This window comes from Rhagoletis zephyria, unplaced genomic scaffold (genome assembly GCF_001687245.7).
Source record: "Rhagoletis zephyria isolate East Lansing unplaced genomic scaffold, Rhagoletis_zephyria_1.1 Rzeph_scaffold_01363, whole genome shotgun sequence".
In the NCBI taxonomy this organism is placed as follows: Eukaryota; Metazoa; Arthropoda; class Insecta; order Diptera; family Tephritidae; genus Rhagoletis; species Rhagoletis zephyria.
Window position 1 is genome coordinate 36233 of NW_016158447.1, and position 13741 is coordinate 49973.

Genomic DNA, 13741 nt, shown 5'->3' on the forward strand with positions numbered 1-13741 from the left:
TTTTTAGAACCATGTCCCGGTTTTAGGCAATTGTGGCAATATTTCTGCCCTTGTATGAACTGAAAGCGTGCCGATGGAGACTGTTGTAAAAATTCCTTGCAGGAAAATAATGGACGTTTCCCTTTTTTGCACATGCTGCAAGTGTCACTTTTATGACCTTCGCATGTGACTGAAGTGCATTACTTTGCAGTTGAGCTTGTAGATTTGTCTTTGACACCCATCGCTTCCATGGATTGAAAGTGTTTCTCCAGAAATTGCAGGAATTCTTTGAGTGTTTTTGTACCTCCCGTGGCTTTGATAATGACGTTCTTGTGTCGTGTCATGCAGTTTTTTAACATTGTACATTGATGTGCTTCCAGGTGTAATAGTTAGCTCATTTACTAACTTGCTCACCAGCAAGCGTTTGTTGTTGTAACGCTCCAGAAGTTTGAACCAAGCTCCATCAAAATTCTCTCCTGTTGAGGCGAAATGATTAATCAGATTTCGCAAAATGTGTAATATGCTTGTGTTAACCAAAACGTGGGAATAAAGCATTTGCATTAAACTTTTTATGACCTTATTAACTATTTGCATTTTTATTTAGGAAAAATCTCATCGGAGCACAAAGCTCAAGCACCAAGTGCCATTCAATTTCCCACTGACTTATAGTCAATTTTAACTATTTTGCAAATATTCAATGAATATGCTGAACTTTAGGGCCTCTTTACGTCTTTCCCTCATCCGATTTTAAACATTTTTCGCAGGACACGTCCTTATAGCCTAAGCAGTATTTCTAGCGGAGTCTTGCTTTGTAGGACAAAGTTGCAAAATAACTTACACTTACATACATACATATAAATTTATGAGCGTTCAGATACAAGTAAATGATCACTGAAGTCAAACGGCATGAAATGACTTATGCCGCTTTCAAAATAAACGGCTTATATGAATGTATAGTATGTACTACTTACTAAATTTATATCCAACGGGAATGGGTTTGTCTTTCGGAAATAACAAATATAAGCATTTCGCGACCATCCTCAAACTATGGGAATAATAGATATGAAAGGTGTGACAACTGTGACGAAAGTTGTGTATTTCTAATGGGTTGTTGTTACTATATATTTTACAACTGTAAGCGTTAAATTTTATATAATTTCGCCAAGTCACAAATTTGTGAAAAAATACTATATTATTGTAAAGTTCTTTTAATATGTATTCATATTTTGAAAATACACATAGTACCTATATTTGCCCATATTTTGGGCAATTATATTTTTGATAAATTTATTTCTCTTATTTCTTGTGATTTATAGGATGAAATTGGCACCATCACAGATGCATATCGTCGTTTAAAGTACAAAACCGCGTATCGTCATTCTGCAAAACCGCGTAACTGACATTTGGTGCCAAAAATTGGATTTGCTCACACCAGCTCTTGGCTAAATCCTTATCCATTCGTACTGAAATATACTAGCCAGAAATGTGATTGATTTATAAAAAAGTGAACCATTTTGAAATATGAGAGTTTTTACTCGCTAGAAAATAATTTATGCAACCTCACATACGCGGTTTTGCACTTTGTTGATACGCGGTTTTGTACTTTAAACGACGATTTTTTCTATGGACGCTCATGAGGCATAGTCCAGAAAGCCTCTCTTCTCCCGTTGTGCTTCTGTGCCAGGTTTCTACTCTACGAAGTGTAGTGCATGGAAAAGCACTCAAAATGGAAATACCCCTATTTATCGCTGTTAGATATTCGTTTTCTCCTTTAAATAGATCTACAACTTCAACATATTTTAAATCTTCTTCGGACAAGTTCTTTTTTCTTCCATAAATTGTACCAAAGAATGAGTTCAATTCCCATGCCTAGATCATAGATCTGTTGAAAATGCTTCGAGTTCTTTTGTACCTTTTAACTGGAACATTTAATCGAATAAAATTGGCGCAATCTAGACAGCAAAAAAAGCTGGAGTATTTTCATTGTAAAAGCGTAGTTGTAAAGAGACCGTTAGTGAATCCAGATGCGGTATTATTATAGACCATCGCCAGTACTAATTTTCATTGAAAGATGGGGGTCACTTCAGTTTTTTTGTTTACCTGCTTCCTAGATCGCCTGTAATCATTCGTTTTTTTTTTTAATTAACTCCGTAGGGACTCCTTCTGCATTCTTTCGATCATTCTTAATCACCTCCAAAATATTTTCAATATGCTGATCAACGGCGATGAGGTCTATTGTCTTCATTTGCAAAATGTCTGCTGTAGGTTCCAGAAACATTGAATATTTAGTATTTGTCATCAAAGCATTGATGAACATCGGCCTTGTTATAGCAGCACACAATTGATACGCAGACTTTCTTGTGGAAAAATTTGCCGGAATTGACAACTTTTCGAAAGCTTTCACAACTTAAGGAAAATTTTGTGAAAATTTCCTGATTGCCTTATATTTTTCCGGCCATCTTCAGCATAATTTTTGCGTGTCATTGATTTGCGCAAAATGTGTATCACATCTTTTAGGGTAGAAATAGTACTTCTTATTTGTGGAACTTCGTTTAAGTCATTCACAACAAGATTTACCGGAAGAGGAAGTGTTTTTCTCGTTGGGGTTTTCCATCCTGTTTATCACAGAATGGTTAGAGAAACTCAAATGGGTGTTTCATTTAATTCGGTACCATTTCATTGATTAACGCTGTGCTTACTTCATTGTATCAACGATGAAAAACGCAGGCCTTATGTGGAAATTGAGAGTATAATTACGAATTCGATTACGCATACAATTTAGTATGATTCTTGAAAATTTCTCCTTCCCTTTGCAGCTATAAGGGGGGCAGCTGCCGCCCCTGCCCCTACCTCGCTACGCCCTTGTATGCCAGAAATAGAATAAGTACTTCACAGAGATATAAAATACTTTTCTTAGAAATCCGTGACTTAATCATGTGACTTACTGTTAGTAAAATTTAGGTTTGACGATTTCTGCGAATTTAAATCATGCAGGTCTTGTATTAATTGTAATCAGTGTATTTCTTCTAAACGCGTAAATACCTGGTAAACCAAATTAACCTCGTAAATTTACGGCCGTTTACAGTCGTTTACACAAATTGCAATAATTAAAGCGGACTAAAAAAATTTTTGTGTGGTAGTATAAGGAAAAAAAATCTGGTAGATTTCAAAAAATGTGGTAGATCTCCGTTTTAAGTTTATTTGTTTTGTTCCTTTGTAAAAGAGCGGCAAAAGAAATGGAAAAACTGAAGATCAAAGGGGGCTCTACTCAAGTGGCTGGCACTGTTGTAAGACTACTTTCTAAAAAAAAAGAAGTTATGCATAGTGCCTAAAAGCATGCCACACATTGTGTGTGTGCTCTTTAATAATTGTGTGTGCTCTTTAATAAAGTCTCCCATACAAAGCAATTTGACTACCCTGCAAACCATTTTTTCAGAGTATTCTGAATCGTAAAGAATTTTTAAAGAATTCGAAAAGATCCCATCCGATTTTTTGCCGAATTTTCTAAAATGAAGTAAATTACGCACACTTCCATTCTTTTACGAAATTTCGGAAGAAAATCAGTGAAGAAATGAAAATAATGCTGCCATGTGAAGAATTTCTTGCAGATTTTTTTCAGAATTTTCTTTATTTTTCGTACAGAAATTTCTTTACGAGTTCGTGTCAACCACTTCATATACTTTTCTTTGAAGATTCGGAAAAAAATCGTTACAGAAATCAGATACTCCTAAAGATTTCGTTAAGATTTCGGGAACTTTGGTTTGCAGGGTTATTTCATTTTAGAAAATTCGGCAAAAAATCGAATTAAATCTTAACGAATTCTTTAAAATTTCTTTACAATGCAGAATACTTTGAAAAAATGGTTTACAGGGGTGTTAAATTTTTTGAGTATTAATTAAAAGGAAAAATAAATACCTAAATATTTCAAACTTTCGAACATAAATTTAAATGCATGTTTCAGTAAATGTTATTTAAAGTAATAGCTTTCAGTTACAATAAATACTATATTTTTTATCTTTTTCAATACTAAATATACAAAAAAAAAAAAACATTTTAGTTAAAAATAAAATAAACACTTTAGTTCATCTTTATTCTTACTCTTTGAAATTAATCAAATAATTATATAAATGGTGTAATAAAAAAAAACGTCAAAAATAATTGAAAATGATCAAAAATAACAAAATAATCATGTAATTAAAATTAGTGAATTTTTAAAATTTTTTAATTATTTATTAATCATTAAAAAGGTGCTAATATTGGTATTTTATCATCAAACGGTAATCCAAAAAAACATGCTTTAATTAATAATCATTATGACTATTAATCATTATTTAACAGGTCTGGTATACATAATTAAATATGTACTCGCTTTAATGGTTTACAATACACCCAAATAAAAGTTATAATATTTTGAGTACTTTATTGTATTAAACTGTCGAAGTCAAATAAAACCGGGCATGAATAAATCGTTTTGTACTCAATACAAATCTGGCCATTTTCGAACTAGGTCGGTATCAGTCAGGAAATTCTAGTTGTAAACTAGTATTTTTCCTGACTAGTTGGGGGTTTCACTGCAGAGAATTTACTAAATTTACACTCAACTTTACACTAGTATTAATTAATATTAAGGTTGAAATCCAATAACATATTCGAAATTTAATTTCAATGCGATTTCCCCAATTCGCATTCCATATGAATGCCCCTCAATCCAGCTGTCCAAGCAATGATTTTTTGGTAGTGGTCAACATTTATCTCTGTAATAATATTCGCATTCTTCTGCTCTCTATTCAAATGATCTATGACCATCTGTCCACGTGTATGCACGCCAGCAAGTTCCACGTCTGCATGATGCAGCTGAGTATCAGTCACCACCAAATGAGGGAATAGATAAGCGGCGACGGCCAATGCATCACAAACCAGCCAACGTTTGACGCCTCTCGGTATAAGCAAAGCGCGTTCCACGCGATTTAATAATTCGACGAAGGGACTTTCTATTGTTCCAAGAACGTTTAGGCGCCAATCCTGTTAAAACAAAAAACAAAGGCGTAAACAACGGAAAGGAACAAATAAAATAAATTGAAATAAAATAAAATAATAGGGGAATTCATCCAAACGCGTAAGTGCCTCGTAACCTCGTAAACTTACTAAATTTTGTATGGAAAATCAGTTTATTTAAGGGGTTTACTCGGTAACGAGGCATTTAGGAGTTTAGATTAATATCCGGAATAATATTAATAAATCATCAGAGAAAAAATAAATTTATCCATACAAGAGTAATGCGTGAAGCTCCATCGTCACACGCCTCCCAAGGTAGAATAGTTAACGGTGTTTTAACATTGGCTAGTACAATGTGCGCAGCTTCTGGGTCCAGCATAAAATTGAATTCGGCACTTTTCGTAGTATTCCCTTTGCCTGTGGAAAAGCCAGAGTTCATTTAGTGTCTACCTACCCACACACATGTAAATACACACACTTCCTCAAAATTGTATAATCTCAATTTATCACATTTTGAGATTATCCATAGGGAACCTCCCTTCCCAATATGATTAAGTAGGTTGAGATCAGAAAGTTTTTTTTTTCAATTGCTCACAAACAGTGTTGCCGCGCCCGAAAAAGAAAAATTACCAAAAGCTTTCAAAAAATTTAACAAAGCCCCTTAAAATTAAGCAACTTATTTAACGGGTCTTAGTAAAACGAAAAAATGCTTGGAGTTACTGGTAAATTGGTTATAGAAGTAAAAAGTAAGCAAGTAAGTAAGTAAAGGCAATCTAATATGGTAGACAGACGGAGATAATTAATTTGAATTAATAAGCATAAATGCAAATTAAAATTTTACCCTTACAGACGGCAGTAATGCGAATAAGCCAGCCGCAAGGTTGTGGGTTCGAGTCCCACCGCCAGTATACTTTTTTATTTCCTTATCATTAATTTTTTTTAAGTTCTATATATTTTTTACGTTACTTTCAGTTAGTTGTTGAATTTTTAACAAAATTCATCTCTAAAAATTAAAATTAACTAATAGTAAAATATGAAATGTGATATAAAATGAAGCAAATGAAAATAAAATAAAGTATAATTAAATATATAAATAAAATAAAATAAAAAAATATAAAATAAATAATAAAAACAAAAAATTTTTCGCAATCGCTCCAACCGAGTATCGAACCTGGCAGCTACAGGCTTGTAGCTCGCAACCCTCACCACTCGGCTACCGCGTACGCGAAATTCGATTGCTTCGTTTGCTTACTTGTACAAAAGACAACAACTGGCCGTTTTTACCAGTGTTGTCATCGAAAATTCCCCGGATCCGAGTTAATTCCCAAAAATTTCGTGCATTTGTTCGGCTGCTTATGCTCATTTTAAAGAGGAAAATGCATGAGTTAAAGCAAATTAAGGCTGGTAATGCAAATAATCGAGCCCGTTTGTCTACCGTATAAGGCGGAGTTTTGTCGTCAAAAGTAAGCATTTTATAGTCTAACAGTTATATTCAACAGTTGCTTAATTTGAAAACTTATTACCCATTCTTTCAGGCTTTCAATAAATACTCCTATAATAGTTAATTGCCCTTTCGCTAATTTTTTGAATGCTATGCATAAAACGAGTTTGGTATTAAATATGTTATCCATAATGTACGGCAAATGGTTTTTTATGAGAAGCGATTTCATGGCAGAAGTACACTCGGAGGTTTGAAATAGAGCAACATTTCCTGGAACCATATACGTGATCTGGATGACAGTTTTCCTAAAACAAATTTGAAAAATTGATTGAAATGGTAACTCTTCTGACTATGCGTTTTTGAGGAATATTTTCTTTTTTGACTATTTTAACAAAAAAATTTTGCAAAATTAAGAAAAATTTAATATTTTACCAGGCAGGAAATTTGTTTAAAAAAAACCTAAGATTAAGTCGCCCCTGCCTATATGATTAGCATGTGCTACGAAATAATTTTTCGCATTTTCTGACGAACGTATTATTTTGAGTTGTGACTCTTTTGAAGACGGTGTGCGATATGTTAATATTAGGGCTGCGACTATCCGTTTATTTGGATATCCGAATATCCGTTCGGATAATCGTATATACGGATAAAATATCCTTATTTTAATATGCGTTCTGTTTTTTATCCGGATATCCGGTTAATAACCGTTAATTTAGTTAATTTGGATTTTGAATCAGATACTCGAATATCCGGATAGAACTCCCAGCCCTAGAGTAAATGTATGTATGTTTCTATGTACATATGGTTATTCCTACAAGAAGAGAATAATGCGCATATTTACATATACATAGGTACAATTGAAAGGTCGCGACGATTCAATTACCTCGATAATTGCCCCCCATGATAAGTATTTTTCCAACATTGTCCAAAAACTTAGAGCCATACATGCTGATGCACATAGCAAAATTAGTTAGTGGCCCCACCAACAAGAAGTCCACCATTTTAGGATGCTGTAAAAGATGATGTCGAGCTGTGTGTTTATTTTCATGCTGGTTTTCCCAACAAAAACTTATTGAAGAGTGAAGAGTCATGCGTACCTTGCAGACAAAATCGTACATTGCATTTACCGCATGTTCCGGGTGTACTAGATTCAGATCAACTGACTTCTCGTGTTCCAAATCTCCAAAGCCATCCTTTCCAACAAAATATTTGGGATTCTCCCAGGGTCGCGGTTTTATAAGATTGCTGCAACCCTTGTAAACTGGAATCTACATTTGTATGTATGTATGTAAATAGATGGGTAATGTGTGCAGATAATAAAAATGTTAGTTCCCAAAAAAATACTCGCTTACATACAAATGTATGTACATACATCATTTCTATTGACTGCATCCAGCACTCTGAGTGTGTTTATCACTGCATAATCTACTTCAGTGTTTCCTTGGACGCATGTGACACCAATTATTTCAAATTTTTTTGATGCACTGGCTAAATCGTTATGCCTTTTGAATGCCTCTTCAGCTTTAATCAGCATCATTAGGCCCCATGCATCGTCGTTGCCAACATCACAATCGTATACTACATACCTTCCCATTATTTTGAATTGTTCTTGCTGCTAAGTTACACAATTGAGAACTTGATTGAAGCTTCTAGTATTTGGTATTGTTTTTTCAATTACAAATGTACATATGTGTTCAGGGGCGGTTACAGGGGGGGTGGGGGCGGTTGAGGTGGTCGACCGGAGATCACCACATCTCCTCATCAGACTGCTTTACTGGGATTCGATCCATTATAAGTTAATCTTGCTTTTCCATAATAGTTTTCATTAAAAACGGTCTTAAGCTCAATAAAATTGTTGAATATAATTGTTATAAGCCCATAAATAGCAAACAAAAAATTTAACGCAATATATTCATTTCATATCAGGGGTATAACAGCAAACGCATAGAAAAAGCGCTTGCATAGCCACGTTATTTACCGATATCGCTAGGGAATTGAATTTTAACCTTGTCCTTCCTCGGAGAGCGAATAGACAAAATTTTCGTGCTAATTGTCGTGCATCGAACACTGAAGATTTTTATCGAAAGGCAATATTTATACCGCTAGTGGATAATATTTAGCTCAATTACAAGAACGATTGTCGAAAGAGATATTAAACATTTTTGACAAACATTGTAAGCAAGAATAAGTACTTAATATATATATATATATATATATAAATTTTATGACAATACACTTCACTTCGCACTTCATAAAAATTACTCGAACTTCTATTTGCATGAAAAATAGACGAGGGTTCAAGCAGGTTTGATGCTTCTAACTGGGTCATATAGTTCGAACTTTGATTGGTCACTCCCCGGGGAATCAAGTTATATGCCTGTAGTTAAATGTTATTTGACAAGTTGGTCCCAATCCCCCTCCTCCGCCCCCACCTCCCCTTTAATATTGCTGCGCAAGCTAACTTCTGAAACGTCCGCACTTCGTTGCAGTTAGTTGAATAGTAAATTGCTTAGTGCTCGGCCATAACTCTTCCATTCGCGAAATCAGATTAAGATATTCTATATCAGCTACTGTGGGTTATCAAAAATAACATTAGAATTCATTGCAGTATATTCATCTCATGCTGAAGCACATTCAGGTGGGGTTTCTATACTGTGAACAGTGCCGGATTTAGGATCTATGGGCCCCTAGCATTTTTCCGTGGTGCGGGCCCTCCCAAGAAGTACTAAGAAAAACGGCGGCCACGGGTCTCCACCAGATTTTATTTTTTTTTTATAGATAAGAGGTTTTCTATACAATCTAAAAATAAAAGCTTTATAAATTTTAAACCACGTTACATTTTTTATTATTAACTGCAAAAAAAAAATTTGTAATTTTTACACATGGGTGTTTTCCAGCGGAAAGTCTACCGCGAAAAAAAAATAGAATGCGTATATCTAGTTTATTTATGAGGCAATTCTTCTGAGCTTCTTTTTATAACATAACCTGGTTATTTAAGCAGAAAAATGTTTACGACAAATTATCTAGCTTGGTGGCGCCAGGGTCGAGTTATTTTGAAAAGCCGTATTTATGCTCTAATTTGTTTCAAATTCGACATGTTTAGTTGAAATGTAAAATGCATGTTTTCTTCGTGTTAAAAATTCGTTCAAAAACAATATTACCAAAACTTTTTAAATGGAAATTTCAGTAACGTAACGTCAAGTAACGTCACGTTAGATAGTTCAGCTGATTAACAAAAAAAAAAAAACAGTAACGATTTTTACATTTAAAAACTTGAAAACTGAACCTTAAATATTTAAAATAGCACTACAAAAAATTTTATACAAATAGTCTTGTCCAATTCGCAAAGTTTTGCAATTTTGTAACCCAAGTCAAAATCCACTTCAATTTTTTGGTAACGTCATTTAAAAATTTTTACTTTTTAAATTTTGTTTACATTACGCATACAAATCTCACGTAACGCCAGATTGGAAATGCCCATATGTACAGTGACGAACAAAAGTATTAACACAGAGAATTTTTCGCAATATATGCAAAGTTTTTATTCTAGTTTCATTTAGCTAATTTTTTATAAAAATATAGTTCATACTACAACAAAAAAAACATAAAAATAAAATATTTGCTGGCAACTTCTTAATTTTTTTCATAGTCCGGTTGAAATTGCAGGCAAAATATTTTTTATTTGTATTACCTCGCTCCCTAAATTGTCATCCAAGTCGTTTTCGTAAACAAAAAGGGTTTTACTTACTGCTGATATTTCTTTATCACCAAGCGTGTCTAATTTATTGAGGAACCCAAAACGTTCGTGGACAAGTTTGTAGGTCTCAATCCTCTTTTTCAGTTCACTCTCAAGTTCGTTTATTAAAGGTATGAAACCTTGGCTCGAAATTTATTCGATGATTTTTTAATGTCATCTAATTTTAAAAAAATATGTTTATTTATTTTTGCTTTATTTTAATTTTACTTGGTTAGTTCTTCATTTTTTCTTTTGTTTATTAGTTATTATTATTTTAAAAAGAAAAAAAAACATATATTTTTAATTTTATTTTATTTTTAAAAAGCTTATTGCTAAAGGTCAACAGCATAACGCAAAGACCTCCTCGTTAGCAGATCATTCAATTAGTCTTTCGACAGACAGTAAAGAGCTTTCAAGATAGTTGCCACAATTCACAATTGTCTTACGAAGGACTTTTGTCTTTCGAAAGACCGTGGTGAGTTGAAAGACGGTAGCCAGAAAAGAGGTCATTAGTATTACATTTTATAATTTCACTAAATTCAAGTTAGAATCGTTTCATTAATACTACATATGTTCACGTTGAACCATAAACTCGAGTTTAACGTTTTTTAGGAGGATTTTTATACAATTTATTTATTTCCAATTCACAAATCCTTTTCCAATTCACATTCCATATAAACACCTTTAAGTCCCGCTGTCCATGCAATAATTTTTTTGTATCCTTCCCCATTCACTTCCATAATAATTTTTGCATTCTCTTTCTCCTGTCTCAAGTGATCTATAACCATTTGACCGCGTGTGTGTGTACCAGCTAATTCAACGGTGGCATGATAGAGTTGACTCTGTTTCACCGTCAAATGCGGAAAGAGGTAGGCTGCTACTAAAACAGCATCACACACTAGCCAACGTTCCAAGCCCTTCGGTATGAATATGGCACGTTCCACAAGATTCATCAGTTCGATGAAATCACTTTTAATAGTGCCAAGAACATTTAAACGAAAATCCTGGGAAGATTAAAATAAATACAAGTACATATATATATGTTTTACATAATAATTTAGTTAGTAAAAATATTGAATTTAGCGTTTACAAGTGTAATATCAAAATCTCCATCGATGCACGTTTCCCACGGTAGAAGAGTCACAGGAGTGGGAACAGATGCTAAAACAATGTGTGCAGCTTCCGGATCCATCATAAAATTGAACTCAGCACTTTTGGTGATGTTGCCTTTGCCTGTAACCACAAAAGGGGTTTTAAGTACGTAAGTACACATTTTTGGTGAAGAATATATGTATGTATGTATATATTTAGTACGTAAACCAAAATTAAATACACAATTATGTTTGATTGTTTTTTTTTTATGAGAGGATTAAAATCCTTTTGAATATGTGCATGTAGGTAGGGTGGAAAATGGTACGGGGTTAAAATGCTCTACAGAATTATATAAGTATCATCAAAAAAAAAAACCTATTTCTATTAAGCCCTGCAATGGATTTTTTTATAAATTTTCTAGAAAATTTTATGGAAGGATTTAAAGTTTTACCATGATGCAAAAATTTTAGAGGCAGCCTGAATATTTTTGAAATTTGCTAACATAACGAAAATGTTTTCAAGTTTTCAATCTCACCCATGCATTCTCACTTTCGGTTTCAAACCCCTATAAACATTCGAACTCATTTTAGAGTCAGAAAAGTCTCAGAATTCTGAGTTTTAACCCCCATCATGAGCTCAAAAAAGGGTCAGAAAAGAGCATATTTCCCTTCTTAGAAAGGCACGCCATTATGAGTCCAGGCTTTCTGAGTATTAAAAACAAATATTCTTTATAATTCCGATTATTAATAAACTTTTACTTCTACGTGTGACTTTTGTTCAACTCAGAATTTACGACACCAATAGAGTCCGAAAGGTGTCAGTCTGGTTGACTGGTCTCAGAATCATATTTATGACGAAAGAAAGACTCATAAATTGTGAGCACTCAGAAAATTGTTTAAAGGGATAAAGCGAAATTGAATATTTTCATCTATTTGATTTTTGTTTTACTTTTATTTGGCGTTTGAGTTGCTCTGAAAATTTCAATTTTGTAAAGTAGACAAAACTGCAAAAAATAAATCATGGCCGATGAATTTGACTATAGATCTCTGAAGACGAGAATTATGTTTGATGTTGATTTATATATTCCTAAAATTAGATCCTTATACATATACATTAGGGCGGGTAAATTTTTTGACTACGCACGTATAGCATAGGAGAACCCTACGTGTAATTCTAAACAAATTTGCCCATGGAGCTATGGGTCTAAAATCATTTTGGAGTTTGCCAAATTGCGAAATTAGTTTCGATAGAAATGTAAAAATGTTCACTGTTGCGTCCTCTGGTGGAAGTTTTAAGAAAAAAATAAGTCCAGAAATAGATTCCTCATACCAAAAAAACCACTTGTAGCATGTTTTTATACAAAAACTTTAAGCACTTTTCTACGACACTACAACAAAATGCTAAGAGAGATATTTTCGCAATTTGGCGAACTCCAAATTTATTTTAGACCCATGGTTTCTTCGGCATATTTGCTTAGCATTACGCCTAGAATCCTTCTGTCGAAAAAAATCTCCCATACAAATTTCCCCGCCCTAATATACATACATACATAATTAATTGTTTACCCCTATAATTTCCACCCATAATGTAGATTTTTCCAATTTTATCCAAAAATGCTGAGCCATACATATTGATGCACGTCGCAAAATTGGTCAGCGGCCCCACCAATAAGAAGTCCACCCTTTTCGGGTGCTAAAATGTTAAGAATTCAATAAATGTCTTGATCTGTAAATATGTACATACGAGTGTATGTAAAAGTATTCTTACCTTGCAAACAAAATCGTACATCGCAATTACCGCATGCTTTTCTCGCACCAAATTCAAATCCACTGGCTTCTCGTGTTCCACATTTCCAAAACCATCTTGTCCATGAAAATTTTCGGGATTTTTCCATTCATTTTTCATGATGGGACTACTGCAACCTTTATAGATTGCCAACTGAGAGCTTTTCGTTTAGAATTAGATTTTAATTACATTAACAGCCATTTAAATACCTACATCATTTCTGCTGGCTGCTTTCAGTACTCGCAGCGTATTTATCAGAGTCTGATCGACACTTGTGTTTCCTTGTACGCATGTGATGCCGATAATTTCAAATTTTGCTGGTGAATCTGCCAATTCGGAACGATTTTGGTACACTGCTTCAGCTTTAATGAGCATCATCAGACCCCAGGCGTCATCATTGCCAACATCACAATCGTACACCACATATCTGCCCATATTTTAACTATAATGTAGAAGCTAGATTAAAAATAACTACATATCTACGTACGTATATTTCCACAGCAGTATGACAAAATTATGTAATAACTTAAGTCAAAGCTCTTTAACCAATATTTAGTATATGTATGAAATGCAGTAAGTATATGTACATACATATATTTAAGTACCCAATATGAAAATAATTTAAGAATTAATATATCNTTCGGATCCGCAATTAAAAATATTGTTTTTACATTAAATCGTATGTGCTTAAACTGATAAATGATATAAACATA

At 33.6% G+C, this 13741-nt stretch overlaps 2 protein-coding genes across 5 annotated transcripts; both read right to left on the reverse strand.

The window, feature by feature from the left end:
- Positions 1 to 4382: 4382 nt before the first annotated feature.
- LOC108363761 (inosine-uridine preferring nucleoside hydrolase-like) lies at positions 4383 to 9201 on the reverse strand. 4 transcript variants are annotated; one of them, XM_017617232.1, is made up of 6 exons: positions 8878 to 9201; positions 7788 to 8030; positions 7513 to 7683; positions 7299 to 7425; positions 5249 to 5391; positions 4383 to 5001 (listed from the first exon to the last, which is right to left on the reverse strand). In XM_017617232.1, the coding sequence occupies exons 2-6, from the start codon at positions 8007 to 8009 to the stop codon at positions 4642 to 4644; spliced, it is 1023 nt and encodes a 340-aa protein (XP_017472721.1). In that variant the 5' UTR covers positions 8010 to 8030; positions 8878 to 9201; the 3' UTR covers positions 4383 to 4641. The 4 variants fall into 4 exon arrangements, with proteins under 4 accessions (XP_017472721.1, XP_017472720.1, XP_017472718.1 ...); XM_017617231.1 differs by having other exon boundaries at positions 7788 to 8061; XM_017617229.1 differs by having other exon boundaries at positions 7788 to 8064.
- Positions 9202 to 10792: 1591 nt separating this feature from the next.
- Positions 10793 to 13603, reverse strand: LOC108363762 (pyrimidine-specific ribonucleoside hydrolase RihB-like). Its single transcript, XM_017617233.1, has 5 exons — positions 13242 to 13603; positions 13011 to 13181; positions 12809 to 12935; positions 11242 to 11384; positions 10793 to 11155 (listed from the first exon to the last, which is right to left on the reverse strand). The coding sequence occupies exons 1-5, from the start codon at positions 13461 to 13463 to the stop codon at positions 10796 to 10798; spliced, it is 1023 nt and encodes a 340-aa protein (XP_017472722.1). The 5' UTR covers positions 13464 to 13603; the 3' UTR covers positions 10793 to 10795.
- Positions 13604 to 13741: the final 138 nt, after the last annotated feature.

Bases quoted from the DNA above. Each gene is read 5' to 3' on its own strand.
- LOC108363761 (XM_017617232.1), bottom strand. From the start codon at position 8,009: ATGGGAAGGTATGTAGTATACGATTGTGATGTTGGCAACGACGATGCA. The intron at 7,684-7,787 runs GTATGTACATAC...ATACAAATGTAG, and splicing joins ATGCAGTCAATAGAAATGAT to ATTCCAGTTTACAAGGGTTG. The intron at 5,392-7,298 runs GTAATTGAATCG...GCTTTTCCACAG, and splicing joins CATGGGGGGCAATTATCGAG to GCAAAGGGAATACTACGAAA.
- LOC108363762 (XM_017617233.1), bottom strand. From the start codon at position 13,463: ATGGGCAGATATGTGGTGTACGATTGTGATGTTGGCAATGATGACGCC. The intron at 13,182-13,241 runs GTAGGTATTTAA...AAAAGCTCTCAG, and splicing joins AAGCAGCCAGCAGAAATGAT to TTGGCAATCTATAAAGGTTG. The intron at 12,936-13,010 runs GTAAGAATACTT...TTAACATTTTAG, and splicing joins TGTACGATTTTGTTTGCAAG to CACCCGAAAAGGGTGGACTT.